This window comes from Spermophilus citellus, assembly GCF_964194105.1.
Source record: "Spermophilus citellus genome assembly, chromosome: 9".
NCBI classification, from domain to species: domain Eukaryota; kingdom Metazoa; phylum Chordata; class Mammalia; order Rodentia; family Sciuridae; genus Spermophilus; species Spermophilus citellus.
In genome coordinates, this window is record NC_138191.1 from 127,705,798 (window position 1) to 127,726,158 (window position 20,361).

General features: G+C 64.6%; 1 protein-coding gene across 1 annotated transcript in view; it reads right to left on the minus strand.

Annotated features, from left to right (window-relative positions):
- Nucleotides 1-1,272: 1,272 nt before the first annotated feature.
- Nucleotides 1,273-20,361, minus strand: part of PADI1 (peptidyl arginine deiminase 1) — an 88,502-nt gene continuing 69,413 nt past the window's right edge. The window contains exons 3-17 of the mRNA XM_081308084.1: nucleotides 17,160-17,340; nucleotides 16,359-16,431; nucleotides 15,731-15,792; nucleotides 14,663-14,780; nucleotides 14,458-14,583; nucleotides 13,306-13,478; nucleotides 13,115-13,218; nucleotides 12,210-12,333; nucleotides 11,894-11,998; nucleotides 10,469-10,620; nucleotides 6,975-7,119; nucleotides 6,071-6,164; nucleotides 5,573-5,652; nucleotides 4,797-4,922; nucleotides 1,273-2,743 (exon numbers count right to left, since the gene is read on the minus strand). Of these exons, the coding sequence (XP_081164210.1) occupies nucleotides 2,510-2,743; nucleotides 4,797-4,922; nucleotides 5,573-5,652; nucleotides 6,071-6,164; nucleotides 6,975-7,119; nucleotides 10,469-10,620; nucleotides 11,894-11,998; nucleotides 12,210-12,333; nucleotides 13,115-13,218; nucleotides 13,306-13,478; nucleotides 14,458-14,583; nucleotides 14,663-14,780; nucleotides 15,731-15,792; nucleotides 16,359-16,431; nucleotides 17,160-17,340 (1,897 nt within the window). The 3' untranslated portion in view covers nucleotides 1,273-2,509. The remainder of the gene's footprint in view (nucleotides 2,744-4,796; nucleotides 4,923-5,572; nucleotides 5,653-6,070; nucleotides 6,165-6,974; nucleotides 7,120-10,468; nucleotides 10,621-11,893; nucleotides 11,999-12,209; nucleotides 12,334-13,114; nucleotides 13,219-13,305; nucleotides 13,479-14,457; nucleotides 14,584-14,662; nucleotides 14,781-15,730; nucleotides 15,793-16,358; nucleotides 16,432-17,159; nucleotides 17,341-20,361) is intronic.

The following is a 20,361-nucleotide window of genomic DNA, read 5'->3' on the forward strand; positions in this document are numbered from 1 at the left end:
GGGATCTCAGCTGGGCCCTCAGGCTGTTGCCTCTATATCCCAGTATCTGGAAGGGTGTTCTTACCAGGAGAGCCACGGGCCACGGGGCCCAGTGACAACTCACTTTATTTATCTGTAAAATGACTTGGTGGCCAACTCAGCTCTGAAAGAAGAACAAAGAGTTTGGAAAGACGCCCCAGACTGTCTCCCTCACCTGCCTCTGAGCACAGTCAGGGAACAGCTAGAGAACCTGGTGGCCTCCCTCAGGGTGCTGGCCCACTGTGCTTGGACACAGGAACTGCTCAGAGCCCCATGTCTCCCTCTGGAAGCAGGTCCACTCCTTCATCTCTCCCCAGCTTCCAAAAACACATCTGTGGTTCGTTCAGACTTAAGTGGCCATGACTGATGGGCCCCAAGCTAAAATAAAATTAGTGAGTGAGCAAGCACCCAAGGGTGTATCTGAGGCAGCAGCAGGTGCGGAAGTTGAGAGGGGTGATATTTTCAGGCCCCTGACATGAAACTGCTGAGGCTGGACATTGTGGTGCCCTGTGCCCAGGTGCCAGCCCTGTGGGGAATCTCCCCCTCTGCTGACAGGGTCCAGCCTGCCCAGCTGTCTTCAGCATCCCTGACAGATGGAGGAGGTGGCCCAGGCAAGGAGAGAGGAAGAGGTGGGACCCACCCTTGGGAACCACCCTCCTCCATCAGCCATCTCAGCAGGGCAGGTGCCCCTGGTGACGGGCATGTGCCCAGCGTCCTGCTGAACCAGCTGCCTGCCTGGTGCTCACTCACCTGACACAGGTGCTGTCCCTGCGGCCAGCAGAGGCTGAGCCAGGAGCCAGCGGCAGGGTGGCCTCCGGGACGCAGGCTCCCCACCCACACAACCCATCCTCCCCTAGCCCAGAATTCAGGCCAAGGAAGCAGCCGGGTAACGAAATGCACGTTGACATTTTTATTGATCCGAGAGATGACTGGCCACCCGAGCGTTCTTAGACCAGACACCAGGACCCCCAAGCCCTGGCAGTGACTCCAGAGCCCCACACTCAGCGTGGCTCCGGAGGCTCACCTCCCTGGGCTCCTCCCTCCTCCCTCCTTCCAGGACTCTTTCCCAGGGACTCCTGACCCGGCCTCACACCCTCAGCCCTGAAGAGCTGCCCCTTCCTTCCTGGCTCAGCCTCAGCTGGTCACCATCACAGAAGAGCGTGCTCGGGTAGGAGCGGGAGTTTGCAGATGGGGCTCCACGGAACTTTCTGGAAGGGGAGGATCCGGGTTCCCCCCCACCCCAGCCACGGTGCCTTTGTTCCCAAAGAGCTCCAGGCCACAAGAGCCATGTGGCAGAAGTCCAGGCCCACAGTCCCCCGTCCTACGGCCAGTGGGGGCAGGAGAGGCTACCGGCTCCCTCCCACCGCGCCTGCAGCCCAGCCGGCCCAGCCTGCCCGCACACGCCTGTGACCTCACCAGGGCTATTAGCCTTACATGGCGTCTTGGTCCTTCCTCCTGCCACAGGGGCTTACTCATTGGCAAAACCCAAGGCACATGCAGGGTCCCTGGTCACTGAGGGAGAGCCGGTGAGCCTTCCCCTCCCACTGCCCGCAGAGCGAAGGGGAATAATTAAGTCTATTAAAGGAAATTAAGCCCCACCCTCGGAGATAACCTCATGGTCCCCCACCCCCTGCCACATCTGGAACACCCAACTGCCTTCAGATTCAGAGTCCAAAATCCAAAGCCCAGGAGCCCCATGCCCCGGGCCCGAGATGGCCGCCCAGCCTCCTCTGCCACTCTGGCCTCAACCCTCCTGCCCAGGCCTTCTTCACTGGCCTCCCCAGGCCTCACTTTGCCTTTCAGCACTTTGCAGCCGGAAGCAGCCTGCTCTCCTAATTAAAGGCTCTCGGCACAGTAACGAGCACCCTTCTGAGGACGGAGTTAGGCATTAAAGAGTTTCTGTGGCTTGCTTTTGTTATTATTGTTGTTTGTTTGTTTAACAGGCCCTGGCCACTGGGTTTTCCGGTCCCTGTCTGCCTACGTACACCTGCAGGGCGCTGGGGATCACAGCCTGGGTCCCCTTTGGAAAGAAGACACTTTGGACCTCCCTTCCTGGTCTTGCATGAGCCAGAGGAGGCTCACAACCAGGGTCCTGGGGGCAGCGCCTGGGACACTGGCCCCCACACCTCATGTGGGCACAAAACCACTCTGGTGCCCCAGGAAGGCGTCTGAGTAGAGGGGAGCACTCAGAGTGGCCGCCCGCCGAGGCCATCGCAGCTCTTCTCCAGCATGCTGAGGCTGCCCGCCTTCTCCAGAACCTCTGGGGGCCGTGGCAGGGGGCTGGGGGGGAGGAGGCCAGTCCCCGGGCTAGTGGGTCTCTCCAAGGCCAGGAAGGGTGGTGTCCGCCCCTGCAGCCCGTGCCGCGGTGGCCAGCATGCTGGCAGGGCTGGGGGGCGGCGCAGAGGCTCCTCAGCGGACGCAGCGCTGCCTGGTCCTTATCCTCACCCTGGTGGCGTCCCCCCAGGAAGGCCGAGAGGGCCGTGGGGCGGGCTCAGGGTACCATGTGCCACCACTTGAAGGAGAAGGGCTGCCGGCGCACGTTGGTGCCGCAGTGGACCTCGCCGAGCAGCCTGTGGTAGGACAGGAAGTCGTCCACGAAGACGCAGTGCAGCCCCAGCGGCTCCAGCAGGGCGCGCACCTCCTCCTCCAGGCAGCAGCGGCCGTTGATGAGGGGCCCGTAGGGCTTGGGGATGCCCAGGTACTGGCCCAGGACCACCATGTTCACCTGCAGGAGAGAGGGCAAGAGCGAGGCTGGGCGGCTGTGGAGGCTCCACGCGGGCCTCTGAGCTCTGGCTGCTGCCACCCACGCCCAGGGCTGCTGCTCCTGGACAGCATTCCCGGGCGCCAGGGCTGGGGACTGCCCGAGGACCTCTGAGGAGGCCAAGAAGAAACGGACGGCGGTTGGAGGGGAGCGCCCACAGTGCCCAGGGCCGTCGGCAGCATACATGGTAAACCATCGGTCACCCCTTCCTTCAAAACTGTCCTCCGTCTTTAAGAAACTGTCACATTAGTGTCCCTTGTTCTTGTTAGAACAAGAGATTTTGCTGTCATCTGCCAGAAACAAACACAAAGCCACACGCCCGCGGGGTCACAGCCCTCATCGTGGGTGTGCTTGTGCCGTCGACAGCGGGCCCTTCGGTCCTTGGCAGCCTCGCGCGTTGTTACATTCACTGAGCGTCTTCTCTGTGCCCGATGTATCGCCAGTACATCTCACGGCCTCCCTCTGAGGCTCAGAGAGGTTAGGAAACACAATCCAGGCCACACAGCCAGAGAACAGGGAGACTAAACCTTGAACCTGAACTCGTACCAGAACTCATGTTCTTTACACCTTGCCAGAGTGGGGTCTCCTGTGCGGCTAAGGAATTGGGGGAAGGGGCTGGGAGCCCTTGGGGACACCGAGTTGATCTGCAGTGGCACCTCTGCTTCCCTTGGCTGTAGACCTGGCCTGGGGTCCTAATGTGGGGAAGGGAAGCCTCCCTGGTGCTAGATCATGGCCGCTCCTTAGGGGACATCTCAGCCCTGCACGGATGGCAAAGGCCGCATGGGGCTGCCCCTGGTGTCCAGGGGATCCTGGACTCGCCCCTGAGTGTTGGGTGGGCTGCCCTGGACCCTGGGCCCTCACACTCCATGCCCTCCCCCCAGGTCTGCCCTACAGGGCCACATGCATGGGGTCAGTCCCGTGGCCTTGGTCCTGAACTGCCTCAGTGACCACTGATGGGCCAGGACATGATGAGGTGGGGTGAGACAGGCGGGGGACAGAGGGCAGCTCGGGCTCCCAGCTTCAACCAAGCAGAGCCCGAGGGTTCCTCAGAGCTTCACGGAGGAGAAGGGGGAGCTACTCCCCGCTGGGGCTGTGTCAGGGAACAGTAAGTCACATTCATATTCTGTCCTCGGTCCCCATGAGCCACATTTCAGTGTCCCCTGGTCACCTATGGATCAGTGGCTACTGTCTTGTACCATGTACCCAGAGCATTGTGATCAGCATAGAAGGTTCCAGAAGACAGCAGTGCCTTCAAGCACTGGGCCTGAAGGAGGGGGGATTTGGGGTTGTTGCGACCCAGGGGGTGCTGACTAGCATCAAGTGGGCAGAGGCCAGGATGCCCCTGAACCCGCCCTGTGCCCGGGGTGCACCACAACAAAGCCTGCAGCAGCCCAGTCAGCCACCGAGCTGGAGGGAGAGACCTGGCCCCCGAGGTCTTGGCCTCAGAGTGAGGTCAGGAGCCCCCTGGGGCCTCCCCACCTGCCTCCCATCTGCACCCGGCCCCAGGATTCACTTCCATCCCTTGTCCCATGAGGGGGTCTCGAGCTGACCCTGCCGTGTGAGAGGAGGGTCTACCTCCACCCCGGGGCCCACGTCCTCTCCCAGGTAATGGGCACTCTGGCCAGGCCTGCCCGACAGCATCGCTCAGCTCCTGCCTGGTGACACACAGGTGAGGTCACACCTGCTTATCTGCTCGTCAGCTGCCCAGTGAGTGAGTGCCAGGGAGAGGCCATCGCCTGCCCCTCCTGCCAGCTCGGGAGCCCACGGGGAGCCACCAGCAGGGGTCCAGGGTGGAGGGAGGCTGGAGACAGACCCCGGAGCATCCCCTGGGGGAAATAGATGATCCAGGGTGGGGGCTGTCCTGGCCTCTGCCCACAGGTGCCAACAGCACCCCCACGTCCACCTGTGACCCTGGGACACGCAACCAGCTCTTGAGGGACCCCACACTGCAGCCTGCGGGCCCTGCCCATGGCGCCTGTCCTCCACCCCAGCGCCCTGCAGGCCGGGGGACCCTCACCATGTCGGGGAAGAAGGCCTCGGCGCGGGTGCCCTGCAGGGAGAAGAGCTGGGGGATGTCCACGATGTCCGCCTCGGCCAGGCCCAGCTCCCGCTTCAGCACCTCGCGGTTCCAGTCGATGCACCTCTGGGGGTACAGGCCGCCAGGACACGAGGGTCACTGCCCAGGGCCACCCAGCGCCACAGCCGCACGCAGCTCCGTGGGGCCCCGCGGACATTGGTGCCCAGTGACCGGGACCCCAGGGTGCACAAGGCCTGCCTGAGGTCATGGAGCTGGGGTCTGGACCTGGACCACGTCCTCATCACATTAGCACCGTCTCCTGCCTGTGCTCAGCCTCAGCAGGTGAGGGAAGAGCGAGGCCACCTCCGGGGAGGGCCAGCAGCCCCCACCCCCACCCCCGTGCCGAGCACAGCCCTGCGCCAGCCCCTGCCAGGCCCTGTGCCCTGCGCGATGGGCACTACCCAGGGCAAGCCCTGCCCGGCCTGAGCCCTGGCCCTGCTTTCTGCACAGGTCCTCGGACTCTCACCCACAGGACCCCACGGCTCCCCCATATCTCAGGCCCCAGACTCCTCGCCTCGGAGCCCCATCTGCTGCCAGGAAGTAGGTCACTTCCCGGAGCGGGCACGACTGTGTCCCCAGAGCTCCCGGGGGCCCAGCCCTGTCTCCTCCTCCCGCCTGAGGGCTCTCCCCGCCCCCACCCCGTCCCAGCAGCCCCAGGACACGCAGAGGCCCAGCCCCCACCCCCGGGCAGCTCTCCTGGGGGAGGTGGCCGTCACCTGTACGTAGAGGCTGTCACTCCTGAGGCGTTTGTCGGCCAGCATGTCATTGATGCTCCTCTTGGCCTGGTCTTTTAACCCTGTGAGGCAATGACAGGCCTCAGGAGCTCCTGGGCCCACAGGCCAGGGTGCCCCCACCCAGCACCAGGGCCAGCAGCAGGTGCAGGAGGCCGGGAACCCCGGGGGCCAGCGGGGGTGGCAGGAGGACCCTTGGAAGGCCCTCGGGTCGCGGGGCCTGTAATTACAGCCGGCTGCCCTCACGGACCGCCCACCACGCTCTGGGGGAGCCGTTAAGGTGATATTAATATTAATTTAATATCAATATGTAAACCACCCAGGGAGGGGGTAATTACCACCCCCAAGGAAGAGAAGAGGAAACTGAGGCACTGAGGGGCTCAGAGCTCACCCCTGGCTGATCCCACAGCTGGCCAACGGCCCCAGGGCTGGTGACAAAAGGGCAGTGTCCCCAAGAGGTGACAGGAGCCACAGCACACTCACCCTCAAACTGGGCCGCCTCCCCATGGCCCTGGTCTCTCTTGTCTTGGAACAGTCTGAGGCAGGCGCTGGGGCTGGCCAGGAGCAGCCGGAAGCCCTGGGGCAGAGGGCAGGGGCTCAGGTGCAGGGGACCCTGGCCCAGACCGGCCCAGCTTGGGGGCCAGGCCGTGCATGGGGCTCCCCGCTCGTCTCCGTCCCTCCCACTGCCGCCAAGGCTGCCTGCAAGGCCACAGCTCCCCGGCCGGCTCCCCACCCCCGGCCTGCACCTGCTGCTCTGGGGCCCAGTCCAGGCGGCTCCCCCAGGGACAGAGCTGGATCAGCACGCTCCTCCTGCACCCAGGCCTCTCCCTGGGCTGGAACCACTGTCCCTGGGAGCCTGCCCTCCCCCCTCTGCAAGGCGGAGGAGCTCAGAGGTTAAGGTGGTCACCAGGGCCCACATCTGGATTGGAACCCCACTCTGCCGCCTGCAGACTGAGTGAGCTGGGGTAAGTCCGGCCCCTCGGAGCCCCAGTTCCCTTACCTGTAAAATGGGGGCAATAGTAAGAGCACCTGCCTCCTGGGCTTGCTGGAGGGCCACATGCATTAAAGTGTGTGGCGTATTTGGCACATAGTAGGGGCTCAGTAAGCTCCACCAACTAGGATCAGTGCACTCCTGGCTCTTGGCTGAGGGATTTGGCTCTGAACTCACACTCGGTGTGAGAACGAGTGCGGGCAGTGAGCAGGTGAGTGCCCGAGGCTCTCGCCTCCTCCAGGAAGCCGCCCCTGATTAACACCGCCTGACGGAGGGTGCCCTGGCCAGGAGCTCACTCTGGACACAGGGCTGAGCTGGTTCCAGGTGGCTTTGCCCTGGGGCATCCCTGGGGTCAGGCAGGAGCAGAGGGGTCTCGGGGGAAGGGGTGGGACACACCTTTTGGTCGGAGGTGGGCACGAAGCTCAGGAACTCGTCCACGTGGCCCACGGAGAGCCAGTCTGAGTAGAGCTGCACGGGCGCCTGCACCTGCTGGGCCCACAGGAAGTCGCGCACCACCTTGGCCATGCGCCGCCCGAGGGACCTGCCAGGGAGGGACAGTGGGCAGTCACCCAACGAAATGTCATCCAGGGTGCCTGTCCCCCCATACCTTCCTCGAGACCAGGAATGTGTCCCTTGGCTCAAAGGAGTCACCGCAGAGAGCTCCATCTAGTAAAGGAATGGAGACCCTATCCACAGCCCAGACTCAGAGAGGTTGACCTCCTACTCAGGGGACACACAGCTTTTGCTCAAAACATGACCAGATCTGATAAGCCCCTCCCTCAGCCCCAGGTTCCCAACGTGCAGGCCTGGGTGGCCGGGGCTTTGATTCCGCAGGGGTGGTGCGGGGGGCCGGGGTCTGATGCCCACCACGCCTCACAGTCTTGGAGGATGTAGCTCAGGAATGTGGGTTTTTGATGACCATCTGACTCCTGGGTGCTCCAGAGCTTGAGAACCACAGGGGACGGTGGAGCCAGGCAGCACCCCCTGCTGTGGGAGATGATACTGTGCATGGAGGGACCCTGGTGTCCCCACTTCACAAACCAGGCAGCAAAGTTAGGGACGCCTGTTACCCCCGGGACAGCGCGTCATCCTGGCCACACACACACACACACACGTCCCATCTATTTGGATACTTTTTCCAATTTGCTTTCTACGTCCTGCCCTTGCTCGTCTAGCTGAAGGTCACATCGTGGACAAGCTCCCAGGCCTGCACCCAACGGTGGCTCGACCCCAGACAAAGGACAGAAGCCAGCCCTGCGCCCTCCACTGGCCAGCTGAAGCCCTGTGACCCGTCCTCCTCAGTCCAGCCGCAGGGACTCCTGCTGACCCAGCCCTGGGAGGCATCAGACTTTGCCTCTGAGTCACCGTCAAAGCCGCCACCAGGGGGCGGAATTGCTTAAAGAATGCTCTGAGCGCAGGGCAGCGGGGTGGAGAGCCCGGGGGCTGCAGGACTCCACCGGCTCCACTTTACAGATGAAGAAACCGAGGCTCGGGAACACAGAGTTCTGTAGGTTTGCTCACAAACCCTCGTCACGGTCCTATGCTACTTCTCCGTTAGGTGGGCTCCTGGCCTGCCTCTTCCTGCCAAGAATGAACTTGGGCAGGCTCGCTGCCGAGGCCCAAAGCCAGGACAGGGACAGGGCACCGGCCCCAGCTGCTAACCTTTGGTTTGGGAGCCAAGAGGAGCTGGTTCTGACTGGACTGTGAACATGCTGTGGGACCCTAGACAAGATCAGCCTCGGGGTCCCATTTGCCCACCAAGGGTCTTGTTCTTGACCTTTAACCGCTGATGGGGTGGGGCACCGCCACACTGGACGCCCAGCCGGCACCCCTCCTTGTGCCTGGGAGCTCCAGGGTCCTGGCTCTGCTGGCTGGCGAGGGAGGCTGGCGAGGGAGGCTGGTGAGGGAGGCTGGTGAGGGAGGCTGGTGAGGGAGGCTGGCCGGCTGGGCAGGGAGGGTGTATGTGGGCGGCAGTGTGACAGAGACATGTAGGGACACAGGCCAGAGAGGGGGACACAGTCCTGGACTCCTCCGGAGAGCCTCCCCTTCCTGATCCTGTGTTCGCTGAGCCCTTCAGCCCTGAGACGGGGTCCCCAGGCTGCTGAGGAAGGGACAGCATCGTGAGGCCTCTGAGCCCAGGGCTGTGGCTGACGACTCTCCCTGAGTGGGGCCTGCCTGAGCCCTGCCTGGGGCGGACCCGTCCATCCCTGCCCTGCCGTCCACCGCTACCTCCACCGCTACCTCCACCGCTGCCTCCCGCGGCTCCCGAGACCTAACTCTGGCCTCCAGGTCCCGGTGGGAGGTCCCTCTACACCTCTCCCCCCCATGGCGCCCTCTGCTCAGCTCGGCTCCGGCTCCAGGACTCATCCACGCGGCCGCTGCCCCAGACTTCCCTCTCTGGTCCCACGGGGTGTGGTCAGCCTCAGTCGCCTACAGACCCTCGAGGGCTGCTTCCTTGCTCAGCCTCTGCCCTGAGCATGGGAATTGGTAGATTCTTGCACAAAGGGGGTCACTGGACTTCCTGGTCTGTAAAATGGGGACAGTGACGTCCCAGCAGATGGGGCTGTGTGAGGGTGGGGGGGGTGACCTGGGCAGACCTTATGTGAGTATGTGGCCAGGGACTTCCAACCCCAGGCCATCGCTGGGGGATGGGGGGACAGCCAGGGACACCTCACACTCACGAGGTGCTCAGGGGAGGGTCTGTCCCCAGGGACGCTGACCAGGTAGCTGGAAGGGGTCACTGGGCTCTGAGGCGTGGAGGAGGAACACAGTGTTGGTTTGAAGTGTGTCTGTCCCTAGTGCCCTCAGCCCAGCCTGGCATTAGCCATCGTTTTTAAGTGGATTAAGTGAGCACCTCCACGGGCCAGGCACCACGGCAAGCCCCGGGCAGGGAACAGATCCCACCGCGAGGCTGGCGAGTGGCAAGGCCAGGACTCGCACCCAAGTCCCTCGGATCCCAGCGAGACCATCTGGAGGCCACAGCAAGACCATCTGGAGGCTTCTCAGCCACAGGAGTGGGCAGGGTCCAGCGGGCACGGACAGTGTGAGTCACGGCAGGCTGAGCACCTGGCCCCTGCCACCCTCAGGCCCCGCCCCCAGCCTGACTCAGGGCCAGAAACCCTCCCACGCCTGGTCCAGGGCCCTGGGGTGAGGCTGTGTGGCCTTCCCTGATCTGCCTGCCTCCTCTGGGCCTGTCAGTGGCCAGCCAGGGCTCGGGGTCAAGGTGGACCTCACCCAGGCTCCATGCCATCCCCACAGATGGGACAGGGGCCCCTGGGGCTGGTGGCGGGCACAGTCTCTGGGCAGAAGCAGAGAACCCCAGGCACCCCTCTTGGCTCCCTGCAGGTGGGGTGCAGGCCCATGTGGCCTGACGTCACAGATGTGGTCACCTGTCGAGCTCTAAGCCCTGCTGACCTTGTTCCTGCCCCATCCCAGCTCTCCAGGGTGGGGCCTGCCCTGTCACTTGTCCCTGGTATCCTGGCCCACCACTCACCTGCAGTCACCTGCCCTGGGCACGGGTGACCTTGGGCCCTTCGGTGGCCTAGGACGGCAGCTGTAATGGCTTCCGGAGGGGGAAGTCAACGGGTCCCTTCCCCTGCCTCAGAGCCCTGCCCCGGCTCATCCACTGATCCCAGAGAAGCTGGAAATCCGTCTTGTTTCGAGGTGCACTTTACGGGGGACACTAGGGGGCCCACGACTCAGGCGGCCCAGCTACCGCGGCCCGCGCTGCTTCCCCCTGAGTTTCCGTGGAGACACCAGGCCTCGGAGCCGGGCCCAGGAGGGACGTCAAGTCCACCTCTCAGACTGAGGCACGGGGTTGGCGATTGGGGGCTTGGTTGGCGAGGTGCCCTGTCCCCAGGCCCACCCCCCCCCCACCGCTGGCCTCTCACTTGGGGAAGCAGTCGCCAACGAGGATCCGGCCCAGGGGGTACTCCCGGCCGCCCACGGCGACGGGAGGGCTGACGTCCAGGTTGCCGAAGGAATCCAGGCCCGAGGGGCCGGCGTACAGGATCTCCCGGGTCACATATCCAAAGTCAGGACCCTAGGGCAGGACAAGCAAGACCCCGCCCAGCCAGGAGGGACCCGTTAGGACCGGAGGGCAGCGGGGAAGGAGGCCGGCCCTTCTCCCTGGACCTTCTCACCACAGAAAAGATTCCCCCCACCCTGACAAGCCCTGCTCCACAGCACTGCGCAACCAAAGCCGGTCACCAAGGGCCACCGAAGTCACCAGGTGTCTGAGAACGGAGCAGCACGTGTCCAAAGAGTCACAGATCAAAGGGCAGGAGGGTCCCGGAGACGAAGGAAGAAGATATCAGAACCGGCAGGGCGCCGGGGAGGGTGCCGCCCGGGGACCCGCGCTCCGCACGTGACACCAGGAAGAGGAAAGGCTGAAAGCCCTCAATGTCCCCGTCACGCGGGGAGGAGAACAGCCAACAAGCCCCAAGGAAAGTCGAGGTCACCAGAGAGGAGAGGGGAGGACAGGAGGCCCCGCATCTGCAGGACCCGGGCGGCCCCACCCTCACGCCCACACGCTGTCCCTGAAAGGGCTCCTCGTCACTGGCCCCGGGCGGGGGCGAGTGTCCCTACTCTGTGCACCCATGGACTCTCTCCTGACGGCTCCCACCCAGGCCAGCACTGTCCCAGCAGCAGGCAGAGACAGGGGACCCCCTCAAAAGGCCGTGGAGCCCGGGGACAGACGGAGTGCAGGGGCCGCAGAGGCAGGAGGCCACCCCTGACTCACCGCACGGCCTTGGGCAAGGTCCCTAACCTCCCTGAGCCCCAGTTCCCTCATCTATAAAGACGGACAACATAACAGGACTTATTAATGGCCCGAGTGCATTAACTGAGTTGGCCCAGGGCACGCTAGGAAACAGTGCCTGGAACTCAATACACGATGGCAGGTGCTGCTGCTGCCTGCTGTGCACAAAAGGTAGCCTAGTGCCTGGCGTGCGATAGGGGTTCAGAAGACCTCTGAAGGCAGACCCCAGCTCTTCAGAGCAAAGACCTCGAGGATTCACCAAGGGTGCTTGCTCTCCAAAAACCAGGTTGGTCTCCCCAGGGCCACTCACTCTGTCGATTCACCCACCAACTAAGCTCCTTACCCAGAAGGACTTTGGTGTTCTACTCCTCCCAGGTCCCAGGATGGGGACGGGGACAGCCGGGCTGGTTCCCTGTTCCAAGCCTCCCGGGGACCCCAGGTTGCTGACAGTCCCCCTCTGCCCCCCTCTCCCCAGCCTCCGTCCCCAGGGCCACACGAGACCTGAGCAGGGTCTCCCCTGGGAGGTGCCCCCGAGGGTCCCCGCTCAGCCACCCACCAGGATCTTCTTGGGGAAGTCCCGCAGGCCCCTGTTCCGGGGAGAGTCCAAGACCACGGGGAAGGACTTGTGAGGGGCCTCGACGTAGCCAAACTCCATCTCGTCCTGGGAGGGGGGAAGGCGCGGTGAGTCCTGGGTCAGGGGAGCCCAGGCAGACCTGGGGCGGGACGGGCAGCCGGTCCTCCACGGGGCGAGGGCCCAGGACCCAGCAGCAGGAGGGGGCGGGGGCAGGCGCTGGCCGTGCACACAGGCCGTACCCCCCGGGTCCCGGTGCCCAGGGGGACGGAGGCCCTTCCTGCAGGCGACCCCTGCCCACCTGGATCCAGCGGTCGTTCCGATTGTCCACCCGCGGGCAGATGACCAGCCTGCAGTTGGCTTTGGAGGCCAGGTGGGCCATGTCGTCCAGAAACTTCTTATTTGAGCCGTGAGCGTCCATCACACTGCAAGGGTCAGGGAGAGGGGGCGTCACAGTGACCGTGACCACGGCCTGGAGCCCTCAAGTCCCTGCGGGGGAGCTTCGGATTTGACCCCTGCCCCGAGGGGGCCGGGGCCCTGGCAGAGGTGGGTGTTGTCCCGGGTCATGTCAGGAGACTCAGTGTGAGGGCAGGGCGGGGCCGTGGAGCCCAGCGGCAGGCACCTGAACCAGCACAGGTGGTGGGGGGCCCGTGACAGTGGCCACGGCAGTGTCACAGGTCAGGGTAGAAGTGGGAGGCACTGGCCCCCACCCTGCTCACACAGAGGCCTGGCCCAGGGGTCAGAGGGAGGCCCCCAGGAACACCTGTGCGCACCTGGGCCAGGTGGGCAGAGCAATCCTGCTTGGCCACGCCCTCCCCGGCCCTGGGTCTGCGTCCAGCTCAGTGTATCCTCTCCCCTGCTCCAACCCCAGGGCCCAGGGCTGGCAAGCCCACCCTTCACCAAGGGCCGGCCCAGACTCAGAGCTGGCAGAAGGACCCGGGCCCCTGGGGGGTCCCTGGAGGCTGGGACTGAATGTCCTGGGTGGGCCCGGGAGTCCCCCCCGTCAGAGGGGCCAGGGCTCCTGTGGCCTCCAGCAGGACCTGGACCCGCTGCCCACACTAAGCCCAAAACAGGACGAGGTGGGCAGGGAGGCTGGGGTCCCTACAGCCGACAGCCCGAGGCCACCTGGCCGTCCTGTGCCCAGCTGTCCTGTGGCTGACCTCCAGGACCCCTCCAGGTGGCGGGCAGCTGAGGTGGGGGGCCCACCTGCACACGTAGAGCTCCAGAGGGGGCTGGGTGTTGGGGGTCATGATCCAGGGGGCCACGCGGAAGGTCACGGTGTCTGTGAAGAGGGGCGCCTCCGGCAGGGTCTGGGGGAGAGGAGGACTCAGCAGCCCCGCAGGGAGCCTGGACCCCGAGACGCCACGGCCCCCGCCCACCCCCCACGCCGTCCGCACCCCTGTGTCCATCAGGCTGACGCTGAGGGAGACCAGGCCCGGGAACTCGGCGTCGGGGAAGGCGAGGCCCTCCACGTAGAACGGGACCTGCGGCTGCCCCGGCTGCCACTCCACCTCGTAGGACCCGCGCTGCGGCCCCAGCACCTGCTGGTAGTCGGAGAGCGACTCCCCACCTAGAGGAGATCAGAGTCAGGGCCGGGGACCGCGGGGGCGCGGGACCGCGGCGTCCCAGGTCTCTCTGAGCTCTTCCGAGCCAGCTGTGCGTCCTCGGCTCGGGCCTCGCCCTCTCTGAGCCTCGGTTCCTCCTCCGGCTTCAAACCAGACAAGGAGAGGAAAGCGCCTGGCACAGAAGGTGACCACAACCCCAGTGTCCACCCCTGGGTGGATCTGAGCAAAACGGGCTGCAGCCAGAAGACAGGACGTCGTCCACCCGTGAGGCCGCACCGCAGGCTCCTGCAGGACCCAGGAGGAAGCCAGGCACCAGGCCCTTCCCGACCGGTCAGTCCCCGTGGACAGAGCAGACCGGCGGCCGCCCAGGGCTCCGGAGGGTCAGGGGACGCGAGGGGGAGGAGGTGGTCTTATTTGGGAGGTGAAGCCACCTGGTGGCCGCACAGCGGGGGTTGCTGGAGGTGTGCCCTGGGTGGCCCTGCTCACAGCAGGGCTTTGCCCTGTCCTGGTCTGGGCTCAGGGCTCCTGACCCTGCCTCCCCTCCACCTCCTCAGTCACCAGGGTCCTTTGGGGCCCCAGGTTCCCGGTCAGGGAGAAGAGGAGGGCGAGGGGCAGCGGTTATAAAGCAGGGGTGGGGCTGGGGTAGCGGGAGGGGTGCATTTTTGGCAAGGGTCCTGCCTCTGAGCCTCACTTCAGCCCCTAGGGAATGGGGACAGGGCCCAGCTGGCTGGCCCCCACCCCTGCCCTGCCCACATGGACAGAGCCCAGCGGCAGCCAGGTTCTGTCCGGTGGGGACAGGCGGGACTTGGCCCAGAAGGCCAGGGCTGGGGTCCCTGCTCCCCACCGCTGGCCCATGAGGGTGGACAGTGCATCTGGGCCTCAGTCTCCCTCTCTGTGAAGTGGGCTGCCCACGCCTCCTCCTCGGGCACCGTGCTGCGCTGGTCCCCTCACGGTGGCAGAAGAGGGGACCCCGCCACCACTCACCCTGCGCGCAGAAGACCCGCAGCCGTCTGGAATCCGGCCAGGGCGCCTTCAGGACCAGCCTGTGGCTGCGGAAGACCTCGTCGGGGCCGTCGCAGCTGAGCACCATGGGGGACATGTCCTGCAGGTCTGGGGAGAGTGGCCCTTGAGGAGTGGCCCTTCCCACCCCCCAAGTCCCCTCCCACCCCTGCCAACTCCTGTCACTCACCCTCCAGGGACATCAGCCGGCTGTTCTGAAGGTCAGGCCCCATGGAGTTGTCACTGTCCTTGTCACAGTTAACCAGCAGGATGGCCCCGGAGCCCTCAGGGCCCCAGCGCCAGGTTTTCTGAGGAAAAACAGGAAGGTCAGTGGGAAGCAGGAGGCTCCAGACAGGACTCCCATGTGGCCTGGGCTGGATGGAGAGCTCGGAGAATTTGTCCCCTGGGTTTGCTCAAAGATTTAAGGAAGGACCTTAGACTTGGGACTAGCGTACTTGGTGAGGCCTCACTTTGTGCAGTGAACAACCTGCGCAACCATACACGGTGACTTTGCCCAGCCACGACATTGGAGGAGCAAGGCTGACGTTGCCAAGCCCAGAAATCGTCCTCAGAGCTGGCTGAGCTTCATCCCCACCTGGGGGCCAGGTTGCCCACCTTGAACTTGACTTCACACGGCCACTGCCAGCCTGTACAGCACTCCTTGGCACAGTTGTCCACCTCTCATGGTAGATACCACCATGCACATGATTTGCATTATACTCCCACCTACCACCTAGACCAAGCACCCTTGTGCAGTGAGCAACCTGCACAGCCTCCCATGACGGCCCTGCACTACCTCGTCCACAAAGCCCTGTGTTCCTGGCTGCCTCTCTGGGCTGATGTTCTTTCCACCCCTTCCAGGACAGCTTCCAGCTACTTCCTGTGGTGTGATGCTCGGAGCCCACCCCATTGTCCTCTTCACCCTCCCTGGTCCAACTGGGCTGGTTACCACAGCCCCCCTACCAGGAGGAGGTCATTCAGTCACTCATCAATGTTTCACGGAGCACCCACCCTGCGTGGGGCCCAGATGCAGCTCCCGAATTAGAAAAGGCAGCAAGGGAGAGCCGTGTCCAGCAGTCACACGGGAAGACGCTGACGTGCTCTCATGCCCATGAGCCATCCCTGGGGGGCTCCCTCGCTGCCCGAGGCCACGGGCCCCGGGAATCCATCTCCCTGTAGAAGGAGGGCCCCGTCCACCCGAGACCGCCCCAGGTCTGCCGGCCAGCCCCGGGTCCTGGGGTAGCCGGGCGGGCCTCACCTTGTCACGGCCGCTTCTCCTGACCTTGCCGACGCGGTCAGTGTCGACGTCCAGGGAAACATCTGGGAAGGGTGGACAGTGCTTCCATCTTCACACTCGTGAGGCCCAGATTGGCAAGCCCCCTCCCCAGGTCAGGAAGGAGCAGCAAGCCCAGCCCTGGGGACTGTCCCCTACTCTTGGGAGGCCCTGTGGTTCTGGTCCAGGGTGACACTCAAGTCTTGGCTCTCGAGTCACCTGCTAGTCTGTGTGTGTTGAGTGGATCCTGTGGGTGGCCTTGGGCTCACAGGCCACATGCCGGTGGCCCCTAGCCCTGGCAGCTGGGGACTCAGAGTGGGCTGCCCTGGCTCTGGGTGAAGGGGCCGTGTGGCCTCAGGGCCTAGCTGGGGACCCTGGCGACCCCTTGGGGCCTGTGTGGGCTCCAGGTGAAGGAGGCCTCCCGTGGCTCGGGCCCTTGGTTCTGGACGGAAGTTTCTAGACCCCGTGGCCCTGAGTTTGGCTGGGTGTCCACCCCGGGGGCTCCAGAGTAGGCGGAAGGGTCAGTCCTTCCTCTGAGGTGGAGGAAGCCGGCCGAGGGCCCCTCAGGACCCTGGCACAGCCAGCCGTCGGCGGACGGCAGGGTGGCACTTACCCACGCAGGTGAGGAGCAGCACGCTGCGGCCCAGGGCCTCGCCCCCCTCCTCCCCGAAGTAGGCCACCTTCACCTGTGGAGCAGAGCCCGCCCTCAGCCACCTGCAGAGCCACCTGCAGAGCCACCTGCAGAGGCCGCGGCGCAGACAGGGGACAGCCCTGCCCAGCAGCAGGGCCGGCACAGGAAGCCCAGGGCCATGGGGTCCGAGGGTCCTGGGCTCTGGCTTGAGCGCAGAGCCGCCTTCTCAGCTGGGCTGGGAAGCCGGGGGATGGAGGGGCAGGAGATGGACAAGGGAAGGGCCACGTGGCCTCTCGAAGCCACCTCAGTACAGGGGACCACAATCACGGCCCAAGGCCAGGGGCCTTCCTGAGCTGCAGACCCGTGAGCCAGGGAGGCCATCCAGGCCCTGACAGAGCAGGGACCGGAGCCACAGGTTCCCAGCCCTGTCCCTGTCAGCCCTGGGCCTGGCTTCTGCCTGCGGGGGAGGGGCTGTGGCCCCCAGGGCAGGCGCCTGGATAGGCGGTCAGTGGGGGCTCAGGCAGTTCTGCTGCGCAGGGAGGTGGGCTGCAGGGTCTGTGTGCGGAGGTGACAGGGGTCCCGAGTGGAGGTGACAGGCAGGCGGGGGCTCCCGGGGGACCCACGGTGCCCAGCTGTGCGGCTGGTGGGGGTTCCAGGTTTGGTGGCCGTGGAGTTGCATCAGGGACACGTGGCGTGATGGTGGATGGCGCTGTGGGCAGCTCTTCCCCCGGGGGGGTGGGGCGAGGTGGGCTCAGCCCCTCACTCCAAGGACATGGCCCTTACCTTGAGGTCATTTAAGTCCTTACTGGCTTTGTCTGCAGAAACGATGACCTCCACGCTGCTGTCCAGGGGCCAGGGCGCCTTGCCCGCAGGCTCTGTCACCCGAGTGGAATCGTAGGCCACAAAGATATCCAACTGGGAGCTCCCAGAGACGTGGAAGTTCTTGGCGCCCTTGGGCACATCACTGCAGAGGAGGGAGAGAGGATGAGGCCCAGGGACCCAGGAGGGTGGACACGGGGGGGGGGGGTCGTGGCTGCCAGGGAGCCCAAACGTCACCCCTCATAGCTGGTCTAGGGACCACTCCCACCCAGCCCTCAAGGCCCACTTTGCCCTGGCCACCCGGCCTTCCTGCTGGTCCCTAAAGACGCCGGGCTGGGCTGCCTCAGGACCTTTGCACTGGACGTTTTCTCGAGGTGCAATGTTCTTCCCCAGATACCCACCAGGCTCCTTCTCTCAAACTTCAGGGCCCTGCGAGGACGTCACCACTCCATTTAATGCTGCACCTTCCCCACCCTCTTCCCCACTGCCCCGTCCCCTCACCCTGCTGGGATCCCTGGTCCTGCCTGGCTAGGGTCCATCTCCACGGCTAGCTCAGCTCTGCGCTCCCTGCTGCATCCTGGGAACGCATGCCTGGCACTATAGTAGGTACTCAATCAACCTCTTAACACATGAGTGGACGCTCACTTTCCCAGACCCCGTAGGGGGATCTGGGGCTCATCTGCACCCGGATGGGGATATGGCACTTGATCCACCCAGGACCCGGTGCCACTTCTCTCCAGCCACCTATACCCCCGAGCCCTGGGGCACCAGAGTACCGCCATTCACCTCAGCACAGCGGGTTGGGAGCGGCCTTCCTGGCCCTCAGCTTTGGGGAGGGGAGTGCCCCGTACTCAGGCCACAGGACACGGAGAGTCGAGCCAGCGGGGCCTCTGGGGGGACAGCTTGTCCTTCCTCATCCCCACACAAGAGAGCTGGGCTCCTCTGTGCCAGGCTCCAGGAGGCCCTGGGCCCCAGGGGGCCACCAGGAGGGAAGGTCACTCCCTCATGTCCATGGCAGAGCCGAAGCCTCAAGGCCACCCCCAAAGCCCGGTCCCCGTAGGGACGTCCACTCGACCACCAAGATGCCTCTGGAGGGTCCTTTTACCGACGCCTCCACCCTTCCCGGACCCCAAGAACCCTCACAAAATCACATCCTCCCCCAGCCCTGCCACGGTCACTCTGTCCCCAGCTGCCCCCGTGGTCCATGGTGACAAGAGTCACAGGTCCTACATCACAAGTCCCGCCGTGGTGGCTCACAGGGCCGCTTCCCGGCAGAGACGGAGTGAGGGGGGCCCCGAGGCCCAGGCCCCCGGCAGGATCGGCTCCCCAGGCCGAGGTGGGTCCCCATCGCTGCCGGACGCCCATCGGTGGCCCCGCCCTTCACGTGTGTCCACCCGTCCCCACAGAGACTCCAAGTCTCAGGTCTCGTGCTCATCCACGCGCAACCACATCTTTCAGTCTCACGACAGGGTCACCTTGGACAGTCCCCTGGGCCTTCACCTGACAGCCCAGCCACCTTGTCCCCACGGCCGCTCCTCCCACCCCCTCGGCCCCGGGCCCCGGTGGGCAGGGCGCTTCCTACCTCCCTGTCCCCTCCCAGATGGCTTCTTTCCTTCGTCCGTAGCCCCCTGTGTGAATTGAAACCTTAGGTGCCACCACCTACCCCACAGTCACTCTGCCTGGTCCCTTGAGGGGGCGGCTCCTGCCCGGCCCCAGCCTGCCCTCTCCTGGCTTCTTTCAATGGCCACGTGGACAGCACTCCCCAGCCTGGCTGCCCAGTCCTGTGACCTCTGCTGTCCCCCTCCGACCTCGCTGCCCCATGGGTGAACCCCACACTCTGTCGTCACCCAGAACAGCAGGCGCTGCCAGTGTCCTGTTGTGACTGCCACCTGCTGCACCAACCCCTCCCCCCAGGGCTCCACGCACTGGGACCGCGGCTGAGCCTCCCAATTCTCCCCGTCCCTCCCTGCCCGGTCCCTCTTCCCTTCACTGCCTCTGTCCCTCGCCCGTGGTGGTCACTCCCTGTTCTGGTCCCAAGGCCCTGGCCCCTCGCTCCTCTGCCACTCGAGCTGCAGTGGACCAGCACCCGCCGGCACCGTGCCCGTTCCCACGTGGCCCCCAGACTCCGACCCTTAACCTCCAGGGACATGTGACCGCTGGCCATCCTGCCACCTTTCTGGAGACGCTTTCTGCTGAGTCCTAGGAACACGGGCCACCCCTCCCTCCCTCCCGAAGCCCTGCCACCTCGTCACCCAGCGCACCTGCCTCCGAGCTCACGTCCCCACTGCCCTCCTGAACAAGGGACAAATGGCCTGGCATCCTGCCCAAGACCTGGCCTCCGCGGGTGAGGGCCCCAAGGTCACGGTCCCTTCTCCCTCTCCCACATCCTGCACAGCCACGGCTGCCAACGTCCCCATCCTAAAACCCGACCTCCCCCCCCCCCCCCCGCACTGGCCCGTCCTTTCTTGGGAAAATTCAGGAGCTGGGTGCCCCGGCAGCCCCCACTGCCTCCAAAACTACCCACTCGCCTCCCTGACCCCCCCACCAGGACTGCTGTGCCACCAAGTCCAGGGTCCCTGGTCGTCTTCTGCTTGCTGACCTTGGTCCCAATGACCATGTGTTCTTGAAACACATCCCCACCATCCAGCTGCAGGACGCAGCTCTGCTTGCTCTCCCGTGACCCTGCCTGGCCTCGGCGTCCCCGGCTGCCCTGTCCCACTGCCCCTCCCTGCTGACCCCTGCAGCGGCACTGGCTGGGGAGGACTTCTTACGCATACACACGCATTTACACAGATTTGCTGAGATGAAATGTGCACAGGTGCACAGGTCTGAAGGCCACACGCATGTCACTCTTTCTCGTCAAATGTGCGAGGCTCCACGAAGCTTCCTGTCACCGCACACAAGCTGCGTTGGCTGTTTAGACCACGATTTGACAAACGTGCTGCTCCCCAACCTGCTGGTCCCAGTAAATTCGCTGTCGCTGAATCTGAAGTGCAACCTGATCGCGGGCTGATATTTTTGTTTCGAAGGTGTCTGGCGAGTGTCGCTCATTCACCAACGAGAGTCACTTCCTTGCTGAATCAGACGGCATTGGGAACAGCTGCTGGGGTTTTCTGTCCCCCCCAGCATGATGGTTGGACATACTCCTAAGTTTCAGCTGCGTCGT